At 36.6% G+C, this 25,952-nt stretch overlaps 1 protein-coding gene across 9 annotated transcripts in view; it reads right to left on the bottom strand.

The window, feature by feature from the left end:
- Nucleotides 1-25,952, bottom strand: part of PPP1R9A (protein phosphatase 1 regulatory subunit 9A) — a 366,748-nt gene that overhangs the window by 70,081 nt on the left and 270,715 nt on the right. For all 9 annotated transcript variants that reach the window (XM_047848722.1, XM_047848719.1, XM_047848720.1 and 6 more), the window contains 2 exons: nt 25,261-25,396; nt 878-1,033 (listed from right to left, as the gene is read on the bottom strand). In XM_047848722.1, the coding sequence (XP_047704678.1) occupies nt 878-1,033; nt 25,261-25,396 (292 nt within the window). The remainder of the gene's footprint in view (nt 1-877; nt 1,034-25,260; nt 25,397-25,952) is intronic.

Raw genomic sequence — 25,952 nt, 5'->3', positions numbered from 1 at the left:
ATCACTGTCTCTGTTTTACATGTTGGAGTTCTGAGTAGCTAATTTCGAAGAAGAAGAATTTATGTGGTTGCCTGCATTTGCCCTTTCAGGATCCATTTTTGGCCCTTTTCTAATAGTTCCTGCCTCAGGAGGCTGACCTCTTCAGACTCCTGCCTGGGTTTGGCCAATAGGAGGCAATTGCAGGAAGAGCGAAGGGGCTGAGTGTATATGACCCACCCTTATCCTCAGGATGTAGTTTTTAGCAGCGGCTGCATCTTACAAAGATGCCCTTCTTCGAAAAAAAAAAAAAAAAAAAGGAATCTCTTTTCCTCTTTTCCCACTAAAGCCTTCTTTTGGGAGGAAGTTGGAACAACAACTTCCTGCTGTTGTCAGTCCCTGTGCACCTCACCGTCCCTGGGTAGTTATATTAATTCTGTTCAAGGTTCATTCATTAAACTTTAATTTCTTCAATTAAACTCCTTAGGTATGTCGTCTGATTCCTTTTGGGACCTTGTCTATTTTAAGAAAAGAAAAAAAAACTTTCTTAGAAATCACTGCCTTAGAGGAAAGCTTATCATCAAGTCCCCCAAATTCTATAAAAATTTAAAAAATACAACCTGAACTTATCATGAAAACCAGACATTTAAGCTACAGCTTAAAAATATGGAACAGACAAGCTGTAAGCTATCACTACGACAGATAATAAGCATTTAAAAATTAAGGACTGTGGAATGAGATCTACTTAAATTGTACCTTGAAATTCAATGAGATTTAAGACAACCTGTTATCAAAAGGTTTTCTTTTGAAAACGGATTCTCAATACATTTTTCAAACAAAAATGTAAATTTAATAATGAAATGGACATGTATAAAAAATAGTTTGCAGATCAGCAGCTTACCTCTTTGAACTTGTGACTGAGCTTGCTTGTGTCCAGGTCTGATGGGGAAAACATGTCCTCATTCTCAGGCAGCTCAAAGACTTCAATGGCCATGTCGCTGCCAGGAAGAACAGGTCCTACCTCATCCTCTTCTTCATCTGTGGCATATTCTCCTGTCTGAAAGGAAGGGGATTTCAGAAATGGAGCCATCCTTACCCCAGGTGGAAGTGGGTTATTTGAAAATATTTTATAAAAGGGAAGTAAAATATGTCACCAAATGCTGAACTGTAAGTAGGCTTTTAAGTCAAGCATGCCTCATGCAGCCAATGTTAGAAACAGTTGTTAGTTCAAAGATCTGAAGTGACATGTCTATGCCCATACATAAGTGCATTCCTAAAAATGTAATAGCCATCAGTAGCATCTTTAGTATAGCAACAAAAGTTGTTTTCAGTCTAAACATTTGATGGTTTTACAAAATAAAATGATATTGCTAAGGAAATAAGTAGTTCCTTTAAATTCCCACCACTAAGTGGATAAGTCACCCATTACTGAGAGCAGGGAAGAAGGAAGAGAAGATCAAAAGATTCACAGAGCTGGAAAGGACCTTAATTAAGCCTTACAAAGGTTTAGTAGATGAATTCTTCTAAGGTTTAGAGTTCAATCAGTTGTTTTGTTTGTTTGCTAACAAACGTGTTGGTTAGCAAGTGACGGAAAAGAAAGCCTGAGGTTTCTAACTCACAGCCCACAGACGTGTACGGCTTTGCCTGAACAGTATTTTGATGAATCTTAGTATTTTGTCAATGCGAAAGAAAAGATTCACATGAGATTCTAGAGTTCCAGTTTTCCTGGAGAAAGCCAAAAATCTGGCAAAATGGGCATGTTGCGAAATGAAAACAACTGGCTAGTCAGCAGCGGCTGTCCCCTTTTGGATGGGTCCCACACCTTCAAATACACAACTTTTACCACCCCGTGTTGTTCCATGCTGTTAGCTCACTCCGTGGTACCCGCAGACCCCTGTGAGTACGCGAGTTCATGACCCCTGGAATAAATGTTGCTCCACACCACTAACTTCCTTAACATCATTAGAAAGTAGCTTCTCTCCTGGTAGCACTGGGATATGAGACTCTAATTCAAAATAATTATTTGAAATCTATACCTTATGATGTAACTTTAAGATAAATCACTGAGTCACAGGGTCGAAAAACAAAGTTCATTTAATTTGCCCCTGTTCTTTCAGGTAGTATTACTTTTAATACATGAAACAGACAGGAATTCATATTGCCTATAAAAACACTTTCATAAAGTGTGTGGAATGATCTATTCCTTTGATTAAATAGGCTTAGCGTCTGATTGCTGTTGTTTTCTTTTGGATCTTTACTATATTCTTCTTGCTAACACTGAAATTCTATTTCTCTTACTATTTTGCACATGAAGAAAGTCTGGTCATTTACTTCAATGTAATAATTCTTAATGTCTGAAAGACCATTATTAAATTGTCATTCTGACTTCTCCTTTCCAAGTAAAATAACTCTGGTTTCCTCATAGGTCTCATTCTCTGTTCTTGTCTTGGGCCCATACTCAGACTTCTCTCCTAGTCCTCCACACTTGTTTTATTTTTTTTTTAATGTTTATTTTTTTATATTGGGAAAGAGAGAGACAGAAGGAGTAACAGAGAGAGAGGGAATCCTAAGCAGGCTCCCCACTGTCAGTGCAGAGCCCCACACGGGGCTCGATCCCACCAATCATGAGATCATGACTTGAGCTGAGATCAAGAGCAGGAGGCTTAACTGACTGAGCTACCCAGGTGCCACTCCACACTTGTTTTAAATTGTGGGGCCCAGAAGTAGGTACGATTCCCAGTAAGGAATCTGAGGGCCATTCACTAGGATAAACAAAGTGCCTCAGCAACCTTCAGACACTAGTTCTCCACATGGAGGCTATGACAGCCTCAATTTTGGTGGCATTTGCATAGAAAAGTAAACTTAAGTGATCTCTGTATGACCTAGTGCCTCAGTACTCAGAACCCCAGGGCTCTTTAGAAACCAGTCTGAAACTGTGTAAATCATAAACACTATTCCAAGTGTCTCTGGCACTGGCAGGAGACAGTAGCTGAGCAGTGGGGGCTGGTGATTCCAGGTACCTTGCACTTATTGGTAAGATTAAATCATAGAAACCTTTTTTTTTAAAAAAAATTTTAACGTTTACTTATTTTTGAGAGACTGAGAGACAGAGCATGAAGGGCAGAGAGAGAGAGAGGAGACAGAATCTGAAGGAGGCTCCAACCTCTGCACTGTCAGCAGAGAGCCTGAGGCGGGGCTCGAATTCACGAGTCATGAGATCATGACCTGAGCTGAAGTTGGACACTCAATCAACTAAGCCACCCAGGTGCCCCTAAATCCTAAAAATCCAGATTTGGTATGACTTTCTGTAAATTAACTCATCTCCTATTTATTCATGTTTTTAGAACCAACAGGTACTTTGTAAATCCCAGTAATGTTGATTAACAGAAGTGTAGTAAGGCTGGTAAGTACACAATCCTGACACCTTGCCAGAAGTTTTGGTTTAGAGACATTAGACTTGTTTTTAAACCTAATTACAACTAGCAGCAAATCCATGCCTTTATTACAAAGGCCTAAATCGGGGCGCCTGGGTGGCTCAGTCGGTTGAGCATCCAACTTCAGCTCAGGTCATGATCTCATGATCTCATGGTTCATGGGTTCAAGTCCCACATTGGGCTTGCTGCTGTCAGCGCAGAGCCCACTTTCGATCCTCTGTCCCCTTCTCTCTCTCTGCCCCTCCCCCGTGCGCACTCTCTGTCTCTCTCAAAAATAAAATAAATATTAAGAAAATATAAAGGCCTAAATCAGGTATATAAAATTCACTTCTACATCATCGATTTGATGGATTTCCTGAATGACTCAATAAAATCTTAAGCTAAATTTAAAATCTGATGACAATGTGACACATTACAAACATAAAGTTGAAATGAACACTTTGATTTCCCTTTGCCAGCTTGAAAATAGATACTTTTTCACTACATGTAAGGGAAAGAATATAAACATGTGCCTAGAACGGGGCCTGACATATAATAGGATCTCAACAAATATTTTTAAAAGAATATACTCAAGAATGCCAACTGGATTTGCTTGGTAATACCTATAACCTCCTAAGGGGGTTTTCAATCATATAAAAGAAAAGAAGACCCTGTTAAGTCATTTGTTACGAAGGCAGTATTCTGTCACATTTGTTATTTTTTTTAATACTTCTTACAGTGAATAACAGGATTAGGGTATATACAATATATGTAATTCTTATCTCTAAGTATAGTTCTGGCTTTGTCATCCATTTTAGTTATCAAAATTACCATCATAAATGTAAGTTATTAAGAGAATTCTTCCTCTTGACTCATTTTTTTTTACTTTGCCAATCTTCTCTCCTCAGTATACAAATTATCTGCAATTCTGCTGAAATTCTTTTTTTTTAATTAAAAACCTTTTTTAATGTTTATTTATTTTTGAGAGAAAGAGAGGCAGAGCACAAGCGGGGGAGGAGAAGAGAGAGAGGGAGACACAGAATCTGAAGCAGGCTCCAGGCTCCGAGCTGTCAGCACGGAGCCCAAGGCAGGGCTTGAACCCACGAACTGTGTGATTCTGACCTGGGCTGAAGTCCGTCCAACTTAACTAACTGAACCACCCAGGCACCCCTGCTGAAATTCTTTTTATCTTTCTTTGCATCTTTCCATTTACTAATGTTTTGTCTTTTTAATTAGTCTTATAAGCATCCTAAGGTCAAGATAGGTTTTTTTTTAATGTCTGTTACTTATTAGAAGCTCTGGATAGGGTGTTTAAAACCTCTCACGCCATGTGGAATTTAACAAAACAAATGAGCAAAGGGAGAAAAAGAGAGAGAGAGAGAGAGAGAGAGAGAGAGAGAGAGAGAGAGAGGCCAACCAAGAAATAGACTCTTAACTACAGAGAACAAACTGATGGTCGCCAGAGGGGAGGTGGGTAGGCGGATGGGTTAAATAGGTGATGGGGATTTAAGGGGCACACTTGGGTTTACACTGTACGTTAAATAATTGGAATTTAAATAAGAACTTAAAAAAAAATCTTGCCATTCTCTCTTGATGATCATTTACCATTCCCAACATAAACAGACTTTATAATAAAGGATGCATTTACCACAGAACCTCATAATCTTCTAGAAGTTAAAAAGTTACATTTAGTAGACTAAGAATAATGTGTTCTGATTCTTTGATCTTTACTGAAAATGGATATTACTTTTATGGTTAATCTGAAAATAAATTACATGGAATGATAGGTTAGTCGAATTTCATAAATCTCAAAATTAGATTGGATTGAATCTGCCATTTACAGAGGAAATGGAAAATACTGCATCAAAAAAAAATATGCCACAACAAAATATTTCCATTGATATCCATCTCCTCCTTATTTCTGGCCAGATTCAACATCTTTCAAGTAAACAGAGACTCCCGAAAGTCCTTTGTCTCAACTTGAAAATCCACTTTAAAAGAAGTACAAGAACTGACAGAGATAGTAAGGGTTCCTTTTCACAAATCCTCATCTACCTTCTTGATTAATATCTTATACTTCCCTTTTTTTAAGTGTTTGTTTGTTTGTTTTTTTAATTTTGAGATAGTAAGAGAGAGAGAGCATGAACAGGGGAGGGAGAGAAAGAGAATTCCAATGCGGGGCTCAATCAAGAACAGTGAGTTCATGACCTGAGCTGAAACCAAGAATCGGACACTTAACCAACCGAGCCACCCAGGTGCCTCTATTCTTATACTTTCTTTTCACCCTCCCAAAGACACAAAAAATGAATAGCAATTCTTTGGTAACTTACTGAGTGCCCAATACTACACTCCTTAAAACTGTATGATATAGGTATTACTATGTCACTGTAATTAGAAGAAGCTGACACTCAAGACTATACCCAATGATAGACAATTTGTTATGCTGTTGATGCTACATCCAACACATTCCAAAGCCCATGCTCTTTCTTCTGTACTGTGCTGCTTTCAGTCTACAGATAAAGTAAAGCTTTCTAGGATAAAAAATGGGAATACGTTCCTTTCATATTTCCCCAACCAAAATGCTGGTGCATAATCCTGTTGTGTTGAGGTTTACCTTCCACATCTCTGAACATTTTCATCCAATTCACTTTGAAGACTTGCACCTGTCTCTAGTGAGCTCCAAACCTTTTGTCCTCTTCTTTTCTCTCATAACATGCTCACTCTGGGTAAGTGCACAGAAGTCTCCTTTGAAGGGTTTGGCCTACGGGTCTGCTCACTGATGTTTCATGCACTCTTTCTTATATAAACCAGAACCACAGCATACAATCTATAGAACTACTGCAGTGTCTTAAAATGGATGGAAAAGATAACTTCCAAGGCAAAATGAACGCAAAATTCCTCAGATGTTTATGGTCTGTCTCTTTTACATTTCCTTCTCACATCTGGCTTTCTTGAGCTACTCATCTTTATTGTCTCTTCCCAAAGCATTTCATCTCCTATTCCTAGACAACTTCCATTATATTTGTATTACATCAGAGCATTTACTTTATTAAAACAGTAATAAGTGCAGCTAGTTGACAGGTTCTGCCTCTTAGTGAGTATCTAACTTTTGACTGGTGGGAGCAAAAGCATGTAGACATTCTCGAGCTTTGAACATTCAGGAGAGCTGTAGACCTCATTTTAGGTTTTACAGAAGGAAGGGGCATGATCTGTTATATTGGTGAGTTGGATAAGTGGAGACCAACTAAACAATCTTCACTTTGAAGTCACTTAGGCCTGGATTCAAATCCTGGCTCTACAGTGTTGGTAAAGTTAGCTTCCAGGTCTAAGTTTCAATTTCCTTATCTATAGAGTGAGGATAAAAACATCTCCTTAGTGTAACAAGGTTATTGTGAGGTTAAGTTACATGGTGTTCAGTACAAGGTGTGGTACATGGTAGATGCTCAAAACAAGCAATAGCTGCCAGTTGTGGTCGTAATCCTACAACAGCAACATATACTAAAGCTTCTCCAAGTCTGCATCTTATAACCTGATATTTGCTAAGTTCGGGTCTCAGAAATACAATACCCTACAAGACCCTGCTACTGTGTCACATGAATCTTTGATAAGCAAATTGGCCATTTCTGAAGCAAAGCTTTTCTTTTCCCTAAACCTGCCACTCTTCTTATATTCCCAGTTTCGGAGGAGTCATCAGCTTCTGCCCAAGACCAAGAAAACTATCAGGCCTCTGTTCTCCTCACTTATGCCCCGCCCCCTTGCCCCTGCCCTCCTGCCCTAGTGATGCAAGATGAAGACCCATCTACTTCCCTCCTCCTATGAGTCTGCTGCTTTAAGACTCTTCTAATCCACTCCTTTATGCTTCTACTATATCCTTGCATCACTCATAAAACTTGGGCCTTTTTTTATATCTGCCTTCTCCTATTATCCGCTTTCAACTGTAAGCTCCTTGAGAGCGTCAGGTATGATTTATTCTTGCACTCCCAGTGTGGCTAGCACACCGCTTGGCATATAGTAGGCACTAAACAAATGTTTGCTGAATAAATTAATACAGTTTTAGCCGCATCTGCACAGCACAGCAGAGCCCTGATTTTCCTGTTAATTCTCAGCTTTCAAGTAAGAAATATGGTGGAGCACAGCTGCAGCTCAGGCCTAAATGACCCTTTTGGGGATTTTCTCTTGTTGTCAGGTTCAACCATCAGCAGTAATTTTTGCTCTAGCAATGTTTGCTCTGGTAAATTCCGGGAAACTAAATGGTGCTAATCATAAAAATAGCCTTGATTATGCAGTTTCTGTTGGAATTTGTTTACTGGATCTGAATTTGGTTATATATATTTTCAGACTCAGTTCTGCTAGAGAATAGAAGAGAGTTGCTTTTTCTCTAGAGGAGAAAGACCTCAAACTAACACTTTAATGTTTAAAATTCCTAAATCTGTGCCAGTCATCCAGATGGCTTTCAGCAAAAGTAGCTCCTTCTCTGCAAAGGCATCTCTTTCCATTTTCTGTCAGTTGACTTCTGTGTGTCCTAGTTTTGTAATGTTAGGCCATTTGGTCTCTTTGCTCATCTATAAAATGGGAATAACAGCATCTTCTTCATAACGTTGTTGGGAGAATTTCCAGTAGCGATACCTTCAAAGTATTAATCATAATGCCAAGAATTTGCTAAAAGACTAGATGACTTTATGACTATGATCATTTTCACCATCCCTGGCTTCTCCAGGACAATGACAGCAAAAAAAGCATGGGCTCTGGGGTTGGCGAGACAAGGGCCCCAAAAGAGAAAAAATAATTTCACAGTTGCACGGTAGCTGGCAAGTCATTTAATTTCTATCTTTTATGCTCACCTCTTCTATAAAATGGCCCCAAAGATACCAATCTCATAGGATATTGAGAGGATTCAAAGAAATTAAGTATGTAAAACATCCACCATGATGCCTGGCCCAAAATATATATTCCCTATTCCTCTCATTTCTCAAGTCATTCAAAATTTTCTTGTCAGTCTTTGTTCTCAGAATGTTTTCTGATATTTCACTTCATTCTACCTTCTAGAATGTTTCTTAAGCAAGATATATCTAACATCTATATCTAAGTTCCACGTTCCCCGCCCTCAAGCACTCAGCTTCTCAGATAATTTGCTGACAAATTATTTTTCCTAAAATTCTGACTAGGTAAATTTAAGATTTGCCTATAAATTTTTTTGTAACAACTCAAACTCATTTTTTCCCTTCTTAAAATTTCCTAGCAATTGTGGTAGACGGTTTACAAGTTAGCATCTGATTTTACAGTATTTTAAATGCCTTCTTTAGTTTTATTTTTTCCTCTCTTCCTTCCTTTTATAAAGTATACTCCTGAAAAGCAAGGGCTCTATTTTCCACTATGGCAGGCTCTAAAATGATCCCTAAGGATCCTTCTTCCTGGGTAATCATGCTCTTCTATAATCCATTCTCCCTTGAATGTGGGCTGGACCTAGTGACTCGCTTCTAAAATCGAGAATACAACAAAAGCAATGGGATGTCCTTTCTGAGATTAGTTTACAAAAAGACCATGACTTGCGTCTCTTTTGTCCTCTTGCTCTTGAGAAACGAGCTGCCAGGTTGTGCATGGCTCTATGGAGATGCCTACATCGTAAGGAACTGAGGTTTCTGGCCAGCAGCGAGCAAGGACCTGACGTGTGCCAGTGGTCACCTAAGGGAGCTTGGAAGTGCATCTTCTGTGTCCTGCCAACACCTGCAAGTGGGCCTGGAAGCAGATCTTCCCCCAGCGGAGCATGGAGATGACTGGGGCTCTGACCGACACCTTATTTGCAGCCAGGGACAGATCTTGAGTCAGAGGCATCCAGTTAAATGGACTGAAAGATACTGTAATATAGAAATATTTCCTATTTTAAGTTGCTGAGTTTGGGTCATAATTTGCTATACACCAACAGAAAGGGGGTACTGCCATTACAAATGCAGAAAAATGTGGAAGTGACTTTGGAAACAGGCAGTGAAGGAAGGCTGGGAGGATTTTGAAGAATATCTTAAAGCAAGCCTAAATTGTCTGGAACACACTGTAAGTGGAAATCTGGAGGAATGGGGGGGGGGGGTTCTTGTGTAGTGGCAGAAAGCTTAGCAACATTATCACCTTCTATAAGGAGAAAGTAAGAAATGTCCCTGGTGAACGGAGTGATCAAGCTAAGTAGATTTCCAAACAAGTGTTGAAGGTGCTGCTTGCTTTCTTCTTGCTGCTTATGGTAAAATGTGACCAAAGAGAGAAATTGAGAGGACCATTAAACAGAAAGGAACTAAGACGTTGATGGTTTTTAACATCTTGATTCTAAAAATAAGAAATAGTTTCCAAAGTTCAAACCCAGGGTACTGCCAGGAGAACATGGCCTAAAAATGAAGCAGAGGGTGGAACTAAAACCTTTTGTTAAGAATTCTGAACTTAGGTATGGAGGTTCCTCAAAAAATTAAAAATAGAAATTCCACTACTGGGTATTTACCTCAAAAATACAAAAACACTAATTCAAAATGATATATGCACCCCTATGTTTACTGCAGCATAATTTACAACAGTCAAGATATGGAAGCAACCCAAGCGTCCATTGATAGATGAATGGATAAAGAAGATGTGGTATGAATATGTGTGTACATATGTATAATTATATATATAACAAAATATTCCTCATTCATTAAAAAGAATGAGATCTTTCCATTTGTGACAACATGAATGGACAGAGAGGATATTATGCTAAGTGAAATCAGTCAGAGAAAGACAAATACCCTATGATTTCACTTGTATGTGCAAAATAAGAAATAAAACTAATAAACAAACAAAAAATAAGCAGAAACAGACCATAAATACAAATAACAAACTGATGGTTGCCAAAGGGGAGGGAGGTAGAGAGATGGGAAAAATAGGTAAAGGGGAGTAGGAAATACAGGTTTCCAGTTACGGAATGAATAAGTCACAGGGATGAAAGGTACAACATAAGGAATATAGTCAATGGTACTGTAATAGCATTGCATGGTGGCAGATGGTAGCTACATTTGTGAGCACAGCAATATGTATAAACTTGTCAAATCACTGTGTTGTACACCTGAAACTAATGTAACATTGTGTGTCAATACATTTAAATTAAAAAAAAAAAAAAGAGACCTGAGGAATAGCAGTTACATGTACTACAATTTGTAATATTCCACTATTGAGGCAGTTTTCAACCACAGTTTCTAAAGTTTCCATCTCAGGCTCTATAATCTTTCCCCCTTCAATGATTTTACTCTATTGAATCTGTTGATGAGTATTCAAATACCAAGTATCTTTAAAAAGACTTTTATTTTCTTTCTTTCTTGGAAGAAATTCTCTTAAAATAATTACATTTCTCTTCTTTATTGTTTGTTTTTGAGGGAGAGAGAGAAAGAGACAGAGTGTGAGCAGGGGAGGGCAGAGAGAGAGGGAGACACAGAATCAGAAGCAGGCTCCAGGCTCTGAACTGTCAGCACAGAGCCTAATATGGGGCTTGAACTCATAAACCGTGAGATCATGACCTCAGCCGAAGTCTGGCGCTTAACTGACTGAGCCACCCAGGTGCCCCAAAATAATTAAGTTTCTAACTATAATTACATTTACTGAAAAAAATGAAATATAACCCCCAAAAGAAGAATTCTGAACTTAGGGAACATATATATATATATATATATATATATATATATATATATATATATATTTTTTTTTTTTTTTTTTTTTAAATAATGTGTAATAAGCAAGTCTTTCACATGCCCTAAAGAGAGACTATCTATTTTCCAAGGCTGTTCACTATACAAACATCATTAAAAAGGTAGTATGAAAGAAAGGCTATCAGTTCCTCTGCTCACATGACACACAGAGAAGTCAGGCCCATTGGGGAACTGTCCCCAATAATATCTATTCTTGTTTCTATACCATCTTGGCTTTTGGTGAATTTTCCCATTAGTATGATTCTCTCTCAGCTACACTGATCAGTGTGACCCAAAGTGGTTGGGATTAAATCCATTCAGTCGTTTCATATAATTAAGACTACTATTAAATGAACTCCAAGCAGCAGAATGAGTCCAATGTATAGTAACTGAGATCAACCACATTCCCCAGGCTTTCAGACCCTACTGGCTAAATAAGTCCTATAAACCATTGGTGTTTACCTTAGAAACTCAGGTGGCTCTATCCTTAAGCTTTTTTATTTATTTCACTTGGCCTAAGGTATTAGTCCAGATATAACAGGATGTATCAGTGATTGCCCAGACTTGGTATTGGCCCCCAGAAGAAAGTCTAGGATTCAGGGCAATCCTATCATCTTATAACAACCCTGGCCAGCAAGTTGAGATTGATCTGAATGCCTTCCAGGGCTGAGGTGGTGTCCCTGATCACATCACCTAAAGTCAGGAACAAATTTTGTACCATCTTATCTAATTAAATGAGTCTAACCCTAAGAATAATTGCCTGCACGATGCATATAACAAATAAGTCAGCTACCACTCAGGAAAGCAACCCTTAGTAATCAAGAACAGTCTCATTTTAGAAGGATCTCTAGAATCATCTAAGGGTTATGTGATATAATGATGGTGTTTCTTTAAATACATAAGGCCTCTTATGACCACCCTTGTGGTGAAGCTATGTGAGCAACTCAAAGAGTCTGATCAATTGCCACAATTTGTTTCCATGATTTGCCATCTCAAACTTAACCTGTTAGTCTGTAATTTTCCAAGTGACAGACTAATCAGGTAATGGACAACAGCTCAAGAGTCAGTAAAAAAAAAAAAAATAACAAGGTTCATCAAGGGGAGTACTAGTCAGAGCCAAAAGAATGGCCTTGAGTTATGCCCATTGAGCAAAGTGACCATGTCCATTCTGGGGTGTGCATAACTCCTTAAAAAAAAAAAGAATTTAGCTAGATTGTTGTGGGACACTTTCTCGTTCTCCAGCAGGTTACTTTCATCAGCATGATAGACCAGTTAGGATCCAAATACTTATGGATGATTTTCCATAGGAGTTTGTCTGTCTCAAAGATCTCTCCCTGACAGGGACAATATTGATATTGCTTTATAGCAACTAAGATACACCACAAAATACTTTGAGACCTTGTACTGTCTGAATGACTACAGCTGGCATAACAAACTGCAGGAGGGGCTGAGTCACAAGGCAGCCCGACTGTTGCTATTTCTCCTTAATTAGCATAATATGTCTTGCTTCATAACCTCCACACTGAACTCACTAAAGCTCTAAGGATTTCCCAGGCTCCTGAGTGTGACAATTGAAAATCCCTTCCTTTCAAGCTAGATGTCAGTGTGTTTCTCTAGGACTGTGGTCCGACCAAGGTCAGAACGTTCTTATAACCCAGAATAGGTCTTTGTACTAGTTGACACAGACATATTTTTGTGCTGACTCCTCAAACCCCAATTTCTGAAGAGTGCTGAGAAGAAGGCTGGATGATACCTGCATAAGCAGGCGTGTGTGGAGAGGAACCCTGAGCTAGGTAACCTGCATCTTTTATAACAGGCAACGTTACCACCCTTGCTCCAGGGGAGAAGACTACCTGTACCTTCTAAGACTGTTCACTACACAAACACTGGATAGTCCAGAACAAAGGGCAGTCAGAGCCTCAGAAATATGAAGGTCTCATGGAGAATTGTTTCCCAATTATTAATGGGAAAAAAAGTCTAGAAATTCAGCTGATTTTTAAAGTCCCTAAAATATTGTCCAATTTGCCTTTTCAAAGACGGTCCAACTAGTATTCCTTTCCACATACTCTGCCTGCAGGTAAACTGGTCTTTTTACTTCTTGAACATATCCAATATTGACCCAACTTCTAGGTTACAGAAAACAAACAAAAACCACAAAAAACTTCTTGCAAATAAAAATTAACACCACAAATCTAAATTCATACTTTTATTTTGTACATCCTTCATGGTGATGATTCTTTTACACTATGCTTATCTAGCCTTTTGACAGGTTGCCTTGAAAGTGCTTTAAATTCTTTACCATATATATTTACTGTTTCCAAAACAAAATAGTGAGCTTCTTGGGAGTGTAAACTATATTTTTCCATGAGTCAATATTCCTAATTCAATTCCTCTTAACAAATGCTACCTACTCACTAATATATAATGCCACTGTCTTTAAGTCCCTGATAAATATATTCTATATGAGGAGGGAACTAAAGATTCCTATTTTTCCCACTGAGATCCAGAATTAAACAGTCAACAGACCAAAGTAGACCTCTGTAATTCAAATGTCACACTGCAATTTCAAATTGGCAGCCTTCCTTGAGTTTCATTTTACTTGCCAAGGAAACAATGAAGCACTTATTCTGATGCCAGCAGAACTGTGGGAAGGGACAGAGAGATTTGTATTTCCCTGAATTTATAATCTGCAGAAGAGAACAACTACAGGAACCAAAGTGGCACATGTTATACGATTACTTTAATAATTCTATAATTCTACAACTAATTGAATCTTGGAAAATACAAAGTGATGCATATGATTGCAAAAATGCTAACCAGAAGTTATAGAAATGAAAAGGTAAAATCAATACAAACATCATTGATGGTACTTCTATGGATTATCTATGAATTGATGATAAACACTATCTCGATTTTACAATTTCCTTTCAGAGAGAATAAGTCTACTCCTTTCCTCACGGCTGTCTGGTGGTTCGTGGCAGCAATTCTTTCTGACAAAGTCCTGCAACACCAGGACTCAAAGGTCAGTTTTCCTGGCATCTTTAGGCTGGACAACTCCAGCTATGATCGCAGCTAACTCCTTCCCACAAACGCCCATAATCCGAAGCCTGCTACAATGCATATTCTGTTTCACTAGGTCTGAGGCTGGGTGGGGAAATGTGTAATTTTAAAGAAGTACCATGAGATTGTCACATTGAGGCAAGTTTGAGACAGAGTTGTAGGGTCATTTTGTAAATGCTGGGGAGCAGGAACTAGGTCGGAGTCATTTTGTATCCATATAACGGCTAAATGTAAGAACTGTCCATGGCAGATATTAATTTTCCATTAAATATTGAGTTGACAGAATATTTACAAAACATATAGACAGTATATGAATAAAGATAAAACCACTACCAATGAACAACCCAGTACAAGAGAAGGAGCAGTATCACCACATTGTAGAGTCCTCTTGTGTGTGCTTTCCTGTTTTAGTTGCTTGCCCTTCAAAGTAATCCTGCTGGATTTTATCATTCTTGGTTTTTCTTCAGTTTTATCATATTTATGTATAGCAAAACAATGTATCATTTGTTTTTAATGGTTCTAAACTTCATATAAGTGGAATTCTATTGTATTCTTCTGTGCCTTTTTTATGTTGAATGGTATGTCCCTGAGATTCTACCAGTTGCCATGGGATTGCTGAAACCACTTCTGTCCATCATTCCACTGTAAGAATACACCACAGTATTTTTGCCCATTCTCTTGTTGGTAGAGATAGCAGTTGTGTCCAATTTTTTTTCTCTTATAAGAAAAGTATTAGAACAATTCTTACAGTTCATGTATATAAAACTTTTACTAAGTGTTTAGAAGAAGTCAACCTTACTAGATAATGTCAAATTGTTTTTCATTGTGGACGGGCCGATGAATATTCCTGTGTGCAGAGAATAAAAGTTCCTTTTACTCCACATCCTCACCAAAACTTAAAATATTCCATTTAAATCAATTCAGTAGCTATCAAATGGTATTTCATTTTGGTTTTTAATTTTTACATCCTGATTGCTAATATGTTCAGGCATCTTTTCATATGTTCATTGGCCACTGAGGTTTCCTCTTCTATGACATGATCATTAAAGCCAATGCTATTCTTTTCTTATTGGCTCACAGAAGTACTTTTTATATGACTCTCTTTCAGTTATTTATTTTTCAAACATTTTCTTCCAGCCTCTGGTCTGCCTTTTTGCTTTCATAAAGGTATTCTTCTGATGAACAGAAGTTCTTAATTTTAATACAATTTTCTCAATCCTTTCCTTTATAGTTTTGCTTTCTTAGGTGTTTTGTGTAGAAACATTTCTTACAGTGAGGTCATAAAGATAGTCTTCTACAGTGTCTTCTAAATTTTCTTTTTGCATTTAAATAGTTGATCCGCCTGGAGTGAATTTTTAGATACAGACTGAGATTGGGGATTGCAACTACACTGTTTTCTCTTCACTAAGAAGCCTAACATTCCCCAGCTCACCTGGAGTGTGATCTGCATGACTAATCCAATTTTCATGTATGTGAGGGACTGCTTCCGGACTCCTTGACCAACTTGTTCCTTCTTTTGCTCCAGGGACTAAATTTCTACAGCTTAGTAATAAATATCTTTCTTCTAAGGCATGTGAAATGTTACTTTTTTTTCCTGGTGCATTGTTTGGATTTCCTATGGATTGTAGCAATAGCTTACCAAATTCTATTTTTAAATTCTTTACAATCCTTTTCACTGGCATTGCATTGAATGTATAAATCTACTTAGAGAAAATTGACTCAATTAAACTACTGAGTCTTCTAATCCATGAATAAGGCTTCTTTTCCCTTTCATATAAGCCTTCTTTAATATATTTCAATAAAATTCTTTCCCTGAGGGTCTTGCCTATGTTTTATTAGGCAAGGTCTTGCCTTTTACCAAAGGAATTAATAATTTATAAGTTATATCCTCTCTCTGTAGACACATTGAAATACATGCTATATTTTATATTAATTATATGCCCAGCAAATTTGCTAAAATCTTATAATTTTAGTAATTGATCTTTAGGTATATTTGAGGTTTTCCAAATAGATAATCACATCACCTGCAATAATAACAGTTTCATTTCTTGGGGCAACCTGGGTGGCTCAGTTGGTTAAGTGTCAGACCCTTCGGTTCGGCTCAGGTCATGATCTCGTGGCTTCGTGGGTTTGAGCCAAACATTGGGCTCTGCATTGGCAGCACGGAGCCTGCTTGGGATTCTCTGTCTCCCTCTCTCTCTACCCCTCCCCCACTCACATTCTCTCTCTCTCTCTCTCTCTCTCTCTCTCAAAAAATAAATTAATAAAACTTAAAAAAAAGTTTTATTTTTTCTTCTCCAATGTATTTCTTTTTTTCCAATATATTTCTTTTACTTCTCGCCTTCTAGTATGATGTCAAATACAAGTAGTGACTGATGTTCAAATATGAAACCATACTTGCATTACTGGCTAAACTCTATGTCACCATAATCTCTCTTTTAAATGTTCTTGGATATGATTTGTTAATATCTTATTTAGGCTTTTTCTTTTTGCATTGTTTTATGAATAGGATAGGCCTGTAAGTCTTCTTTATCATCATCATATGGTTTGGTACCAAGGTTATACCTCATTACCTCATACATCTCACACCCTCAAGGTTTTACTATATTCCTAGTATCAGAGTTGTTCTACTTTCATTTTTGTCCTCTGGAAGAAGTTATACAGGACTGGAGACACCGGTTCCAGTTTGGTATAACTGATAAAATAATTGGGATCTTATCTTTTTTTCCTTTCTCCTTTTTTCTCCCTTCCCTTTTTACTTCCTCCCTGCATCCACCCTCTTCTGTTGTCTGTTACTCATGGTGATTTGTACTTTGAAACTGTAAGCTCATTTTTTTGAAACTTTAACATTTAGGCTTTGATTGAAGATGAATACTCGATAAAGGGTATTTTTTTTTTTCTCTTAAAGGTAGCATAAATTCAGGTTGCTGTGATCAACATGTCTCAGGAAAAATTTTTTCTTCCCTTCTATCCAGCACCAAGGTTTAACAAGGCAGTTTCTCACATAGTGGAGTTTAGATTTTATTTTCATCTTATATAGTAGTGTAGCCCATGGGACTCAAGCTTCACTATGGGGGTTTCCAATTAGACATCCCACTTTGGGTAGGCCCTGGGCTTTGTCTACTGTAACTCAAAGCAGTATCAATTACAGTCTCATCATAATATGCAGAATACTTACAATAAATATAACATTATGAAAATGAAAGAAGCCAGATATTGAGAAGTGTGTACTTTATGATTCTGTTCAAATGACATTCTAGGATTGACAAAATTAATCTATAATGTTAGAAAACAGATAGATATTTGGTTTGGGCTGAGAGTAACTGCAAAGTTCTATAAGAAAATTATTTGAGGTCATGAAAATGTTCCGTATCTTGATTGTGGTGGTGGTTATTCATGAAACTGTCTATCTACATAAATATATTTACAATTGGTGCATTTTATTGTATATAAATTATCCCTCATTAACACTGATGCTAATATATGAAATATGAATATAGAATGATAAAAAGTCGAATTATATTCTAAAGATCCAAACATTTTACTCTGTCAATTTTATGTCAATAAGATAATTTTTTAATCTCTTTAAGACCTGGAATTCCAGAAATCTATTAAGAGTTTTTACCACTACCCTTACAAGCATCAGTATCAGCTTAAAATAAATGTAATACTTATCAGACCTACTAAACCTCCATAATAAAGCTGCTTTGAAACACTGGTCTTTGGTCAGGTCACCATTTAGTTCTTACTGCTGAAGAAAAGAGATTTCTATGATTGATGGCTATTGGGCAAAATAAGAGAAGATGGCTATCTATGCAATATTGATCTTGACATCACTTAGGCCATTTCAACTACTCTGTTTCTATTGTATGTTTACGCAGTTATGACTAAAAAGAAGTCATGTCAATGTGAGTGACCAAATTCTTATTGCTGAAGTCCAAAGATTTTCAAGGAATGAAGTATGTATATTCATTTTTTTTTTTCTGGTTTTATGTGCAAACAATTTTGGTGCAGTGTGATAGAGACAAGGTCTTCTTGCAAATTCACGTTCTTTCAAAACAATTAAAATGTGGAGGTAAAATCCCACAGAAAGGTGCTAAATCCCAAATACCAAAGGACAAGTACAGATTATTCCTCAGTCCCTATCTCTAATCTCTAGTCTTACCAGGTTTGACAATCCTTTTCCCATGTACTCTACGCCAGTCTTGCCTCCTTATTTCAGATTATGCTCCTAACTAAATTTTATTCTCCTCATTTAACTCTATTCTCCAATTTTCATCTTAACGTCCTTTGAGTGATTCAATTCAGTTCAATTTCTTGGCTTCCTCTAATCTGCCCAGCGCTAGGCTCAGGCTGGTATGTATTAAAAATCAACCAGCTACTGAAACCTGTCACTGAAGAGATTATAAACTAGTGGGGGATATTTATGGGTAAATAATGGTAGAGAGAGATGTGCAGTACTATTGACTCATACAGAAAAGGGGCCCCAGCCCAGCTGAGACAGTCTAAGAAGGCTTTGTAGAGAAGACACATGAAACCTAAACTGAGCCCTGAAAAGTAAACAGGATCACCGGGCATACAAGGGCAACCAAGAATGAGTGCAGGGAATGGCATTCCAGGAAGAGAAGAGAGAAGGAGCAGAGGCATGGCGAAGCCACAGGATCCCTCGGGCCCACTGGACAGTAAGGCTGATAAGGCCCATCTCCAGTGGTGTCTTTTTATATCCTATAACTTTTTGGTATAAAACTATATTCAGCTTACAAATATTCTTAAAGTTGGAAAAATATTGTCATTCCTGTTATTTCTGTGACATCTCTAACACTGCAAAGCCTGTTCGTCATTGTACTATAGAATTGTTCTAGCATGATTTCTAGGATGTACAAAGTCTATATTCTCAGAGAAATTTAATGGCATAGAAAATTTGATAGAGTTTATTTAGTATTTTGTAACTCACTCATGAATAAATATCATCACAATGTGATAGTTGGAAAGAAAATAACATGAAGATATTCAAATCACTTGCATTACGATAAAATAAAGAAAATAAGCTACAAAAAAGATGACAATATTTAGGCAAAGGTTTCTATTTTAACCTCTATCTTCCCTTGACACTATCCATCTTCCTGTCTGTGCTCAATATTATAAATAATAATTTTTTCACATACAAAGAATATATTTCTAAAGAAGATCTTTCAAGTATAGGAGGATGTCTAACTCCAGGAGATGGTGTGTGTGTGTGTGTGTATACGTTTACACTGCTTAGGCTAGATCAAGCATGGATACAATCTTCATCTAAATGTTTTCCAAGCATCTTATGATTCTAGGTTTCAATGACAACGACCAGTACTGTAGATTTGGGAATCACAAACTAAAGGGTGTAATTAAATTTAATGGTTTTAAAGATCCAAATTGGAGTCTATAAACAAGTTGTTAAAAAGGTCTTATATTTCTCCTATTCTTCAGGCTCCTCTTATCACCATAATCCAATCTCCACTTTAAACATACTTGACTTCCATTTTTAAGCTCTCCCATTTCTGTTACTAGCAGCTAAAGATAGTGAGAATTATTTTGTCACTTGAAGTGTAATACATTTTTTAGACATTTTCCTATGTCCACTGTGTAAATCATGCAAATAAGTACTTGTATAATTTAAAGATACTGTGCATTTAGTTTTTTGAAAAATTAAAAACTCTATATCCAAAGGTTATTTTCTAAAATAACAACATTGGATTTAAAAACACTGTATTGTATAAACATTATACAGCCTTGTTATTGGGTATCTTTTTCTTCCCCTTTAATATAAATTACAAAATACTTAAGTGTTAAGGGTTAAAAACATCCATGGTTAAACGTTAAGGATTGAGTCCAACTTGCAGAACCTGTACCTGTAATACGTGCTATATTTCAGAATTAAATATTATTTTTCAAATGATAATTTCTCCAACTATCATTCAACATAGAAAACACACGGCTCTAGAGTTCTTCTGAGCACACAGCTAGTTAATAAGACACATAGAATATTTAATTTCACACAGGAAGCAGAAAAGTACAGGTAAGCATTATTTTCCACCAAAAAAAACAAACCTTAAGGAAATAGTTGTTATTGTTATTGCAGTTGCCAGACACTCCTTGCAATTCAGCCACAGTGTTCTAAAACAGTTGACAACAAAAATTAAAGAAGGCTTTTTCCCTATTAAAGAGAGCAGCCTAATGATAAAGGACAGAAAAAACACTGAAGTTCTGGTGCCTGCTATAACACAAACGTTTGAGAACTGAGAGAATGCCCCCCACTCATAGGTTCTCAACATTAAGAACAGTATAAACTCAATCCACATTATTAAAAGGCCATCCATAGTAACTGCAATCTCTTTTTCACACAACATAAGCTGTTTCCAACCAGGAACAGCAAACAGCAGGAGTCAAATTTAATGTTATCCCTGTAATACTTTTCACCTAAAAATTATATTCTTATAAATCATTCAACACTTATGCAAACCACAGCTTCTACTATATTTCTGTCTCTAATTATTAATGTTATTAATGTTAACACAAGCAATAAAAATGCATATCCATGTAGGCAGCTGCTCTAAATCATATTCAGTACTTTAAAAGGTTCTAAAAACTAAACTACTGTTCTCATGATATAGTTATAATGATATTAATTCCAGTAATGAAAAAAATTATGGAAGTGAGGTTAAATTATGCTTTAAGAGAAGGAGCCTCGGCTTCTAGAGTGATGATTAACCTTGTTATAAACTACTGCCCAAAGAGACTCTGAAATAACACCTATAATCTAAGATTTTAAAATGTAATAAACATAATATTTTAAGAGTATATTTAAAGAAGCAAACCAAAATAATCATATAATTGCAAAGTGCATGTAAAATAGTTTATTTGAATGTGAACGACCATATGTATTTCTTAATTCAAAAAAGTGGTACAGCACCAGTTCATACTTCATTTCTAGTCTGAGCCCAACTGTATTTCACATTGCATAGTGATCTTGGATAGAAACATCTACCTACAATTTACATACATGACCCATGTTACACAAAACATATTTCAAAATTACATCATCCCACCATTGAAAGGCTAGACATTGATAGTTGTGGAGTATGACAGGAGATTAAATTTGTTATTGAAAATTAAAATCTAGTTGAAAAATTTACCATACCCCCAGAATTTCGTGGGATAGTGCTGACTGTGTGAGGGGCTTACTGAAATCCTCCATCGTTACCTTCCAGATTGTTAAAGAAAGAAAGAAAGAAAGAAAGAAAAAGAAATGAACAATAATTCTATTATTCAGAAATGCAGTTGCTAATTACAGATATATTCAGATCTATATTTCAATTATTCAGATTTAATCTTCCTCTTCTTTACAGGATCCTGCCCTTTACTCTTCAGGCTTTTACTCTTCTCTGCTCTTCAGGCAGAGCCCTTTTTATTTATTTATTTTTTTTTTATCACAATGTTTAACAGAGAGTAACCAGAAACAGGAATGTAAATTAAAATTGATTTGGTTGTTTGCTTACTTTAAATTCTTCTGGTTTAAATATTCGGGAAAAAATCATAAAGAGCAGAGATTTCAATAAAGTTTGGGAATTATCTATAAATTTTGAATTCTGCTGAATTACCACTTATAATTTCCTAAAGCATTAAAACAGCTATATGCAAGCACACACTATACATGATGAGGTATTCTTAATCCTAAATATGGTTTTGATAGAGAACTACTGTACTTTTACAATTTCAGAATATATTTCTCACATTGCAATGTTTTCCCCACAGGCAATTCAAGCAAGCAACTCCCCTCTGTCAATATGACAAGTTCCAAGTTAGAATCAACCTTGGATGATTTGACCCAAACCAGAAGCTATCTATCCTTCAGTAGACAATGCTGATCTAAGCGCTGGCTCTGGAAATTAGTTGGATGAACTCGGTTGTCCTGCATTTAATTAGAGGTTTTCCTGGCTGGCCCAGGGAATGTCCCAGGGGATATTGTGAAATAAAAATGATTCTAACTTTGAAATCACAAGATGATTCCATAAATGATAAGAAAAGTGAGAAGCCAAGTGATTGATTACACAATTCAGAATTAACAATGATGTGTAAATCAATACATTGTTCAATTACATATAAAATTAACTCAGTTATTCAAGGACCATTTACCCACTGGATAACCAATATTGGTCCTTCTCACCTTCATTATGTCTGTTGGCCATTTTACTTTTCATTAACAAAGAGGGAGAGAGTAAATAAAAAATAGGGGCATACCACTTAAATTGATTTAACACTATTTGGTACTATTAGTAAAAAAATTAAATCAAGGAGATAAAATATTTACGCAAGAGTGGATTTTCATTATTTGTACAGCTTCATTTCTCCTATGCACAGAAAATTAACAGTTGGTTTTAACTGAGCATGTTTTGGCAACACACAAGAAAGGGAGAATTATAAGTCAGAGAGGAGCATGAGAAAGAGACAAAGAAAAAGACTCCTTGACCTTTTCAGTAAAGTGAAGGTTACTTGGAATAACATAGTAGCAAGCATCTGATTTCTATTTCTACAACTTGAAGACAAAAGAAAAAGTTTAACCTAGAGCTAAACTCTAACTTAAAAAACAAAATCATATACTCAATTATTCTTCTCTAAAGTCCTGTCTTCACAGGATACTTAGGGATTATCTACCTAGAATAAGATTAATTCTCCAAGCACTTGATTCCCCCATTATTAGAAATACGGAATAAAGAATCACATAACCTAAGTATTACAAGAAACTCCATCACTCGAAACAGGAATCCTCTTTCCAACATCTCTTGTTCCCCGGTTATTCTGTGTGTGCCTGAACAAAGACAGACCCATCAGCCCACTCCATTCAAAAACAGCAAAGTGTTGTAAAAAGTCCCAACTTTGGAGACAGGAAGACTCTATTCCCATACTAAATCTGCCAACTATTGGCTGTATGACTAGAAAAAGCCTCATTTGCTTTGTTTGCCTCATTTTTAGAAAAAAAAAGTCTCTTCTGTGTGCTGTAAAGATTATATGAAATCATCCAGGGAAATGCACCTTGCAAAGTGCCAGGCACTGAATATTTATTTACCTTCCTTAGTCCTGAAAAATACCTGCTCAGGTGACAATCAACTTTGCTTTCTTTAAAAAAAAACAAGGCAAACAAAAAAAAATCTTTATGATGTGCTCTTAGGTATAAAAGTTGAGTAACAAACACTCATTTTGCATTTACTCAAATTGGAGAAAATCTAACATCAAACAAACAGCTTTAGGGGCCTGAGTTGAAAACTTTTGGGGCTGAATGGAATCAGTTCCTCAAAATAACTGGAAGGATGTAATATGTAGCACATGATCTAAAATTTTCACTAGGAGAGCCTTAAAGAGCTATCTTATTTTACCTCTTTCCTTGTTAGACTTGATGTTTTATTTCACAGATTCATGGACCAGTAAAAGCTAGAAAGAATTCAGAATTTTAGCCCAATCTCTTAAAGCCAAAGATACTGAGGCCCACAGCCTGGGAAGCCTGGCTTCCTCGTCTTCCCCCACTTGATGTCATCAGAACTGCCCCGAACCTCACCTCCAAATTCTTTCTAGTAGAATGAGCAGGTAAAAACCAAACCTGCAGAGAATGGTTCTACAATCCTAAAACAGGCTTGCAGCCAAACCAAATCAGTGTCTCTGATAAAACACAAAACACTAGCACAGAGAACTGAAGACTAATAGGTAAGATGAAAATTTAAATATCTGACAAAATTGGTTTTTTTGCTTTTTAATTTTTAAATCCAAAATAACATTTTCATATGTAATATCTCAGAATAAAAAAAAATACTTGCCATTTCAAATGCACTCTGAAAGTGAAAAGTTAAATCAACTATATAAGATTCTAAGAGACTAATTCATTCACATGAAGACTTTGTAATGTTTATTCTTTGGTCAAAAGTTAACTGATGCACCACTTTTACTTTTCTACTATAATAAATGGAGAATACATCCTCATTAAATTACACTCATACAAAAAACTAATATACATTTGGGTTAAAACATTCCAGACTAAAAATACGTAAAATTTCAATGTCTGTTTATTAATCTTCACTATGCCCTGGCTAGAAACCAAAAAAAAAAAAAAAAAGCTCTGGAAAAAGAATATATTCAGATGAGCAGAGGTTGAATATAAGAAGTTGCACTGTCCTTACATCAGCTGGTATAAATAATATATGTTTTACCTGAATATTTACTATGTTTATGGAGTATGAAATACTATGATTAAATTATTGATGGATTTTTTTTTTTGACATGCCAATATGAAACACATGCATGTTTAAACATGTTTATAATAAAGCATGTTGTCCCATTATATCAATGTACATTTGGCATTTACATTAGAAATAGACCAGCATCTGCATTACATTATAACGCACAAGGGTTCCAGAGAGCCATTTTCACTTGGGGGTTAGCTTCTATTCATTTACTTGATCTACAGAGAGCAGGATGCAAAATTATTCCAATATGTATCTACTAGCAAGGAATATATGCTGGTGGAAAGGCTTTGTTCTGCATTATGTTAGCACAAATCACAGTGAGCAGATCCAAAGACCTTTCTTCTCCTGGAAAAAAGAAACCTGAAAACACTCAGCATTTTTGAGTACTTTCCTGTGTATGTTTGTGTATGTATGCATGTGTCTTTTTTCAATCAAAATGTCTACTCATTTTTTTTCAAAAAGCATTACAAACTCACTGTAGAAAATTGGGGGGGAAAATCAAAAAAAATACAAAGCAGAGAGAGAACATCACCAAATTCCAACAATAAAGACAGCTACCATTCGCATCTTGTTTTTTTCGCTCTTTTTTTGTTTCAGTGTATTTCTTTTAATAGCACAAAGAGGACTTCCTTGACTCCAAAGTCTTCATGCTGTAAATAGGATACCATTACTTGATTCATCAGTTAATAACAAATGTAAGTAATATTTATTTTCTGTGGAGTTGAATGTAGACACGTTCTCCTTGAGAAACTGCAAAGAACCTATCCTACTTTTTCCAGGAAAAGAGTTTTGTAAAGTAGGAACACGGTGGGAAGAAAGGCAGGAAGGACGTTTGCAAGCGCCGCTTACCTCATCATCGTCGGCGTCATACTGGGCATAGTGCTGTTCCAGCAGCTCTCTCTGGCGCCTTTCTTGTTCCAGCGTCTGGCTTATCAACTGGGCAACCTCACTCACTTGTCCTGGCTTTTCTCGCCCAATAACAAATCTGTAGGAAGGTGAAAGGAGACTAATACAGTAAGACTCTCCAGGCAGAAAGGAGCGCTAAGAAAAAGTAACTAAGCTTGATAGTTCATCATGGTCCATCAAGGCTCAAGAACATAATATCACAACGCACTCTAAATGGTATGCCTGGGCGGGGAGGGGAGGTTCGCTGAGCAACTGAACAGGTTACTCCAGACACAGCCCAAAGGAAAAGAAAGGGGAAAGGTAAAGGACAATAAACAAATTACTTTGGGAGAAGACAAAAGAGATGTAATCCATTCTACAGTACTTCATACATTTTTGATGCCCTACAAAGTGGAAGCAAACTCATAATTTCCCATACAATTGGACTTGAGAATCATTTCCACAACGCTGTCCTCTTTACAATGCAAAAACTGCTTCAAAAACATGCCTTAGGTGGGTAAGTGAAGAGGGGCATTAACTTTTGCTAAGTTACTATAACTTTGGAGATACAAAAAAGAAGGGGAAAGAAAAGAAAAACTAAAGGAGAGGTGATAAATTTGAAAATTCACTTTTGGAGAAAGAGGCGCTATGAGGAA

The sequence above is a fragment of the Prionailurus viverrinus genome, chromosome A2, assembly GCF_022837055.1.
Source record: "Prionailurus viverrinus isolate Anna chromosome A2, UM_Priviv_1.0, whole genome shotgun sequence".
Taxonomy (NCBI): domain Eukaryota; kingdom Metazoa; phylum Chordata; class Mammalia; order Carnivora; family Felidae; genus Prionailurus; species Prionailurus viverrinus.
Note: the sequence above shows the minus strand (reverse complement) of the source record. Positions and strands in the feature narration are given on the sequence as shown.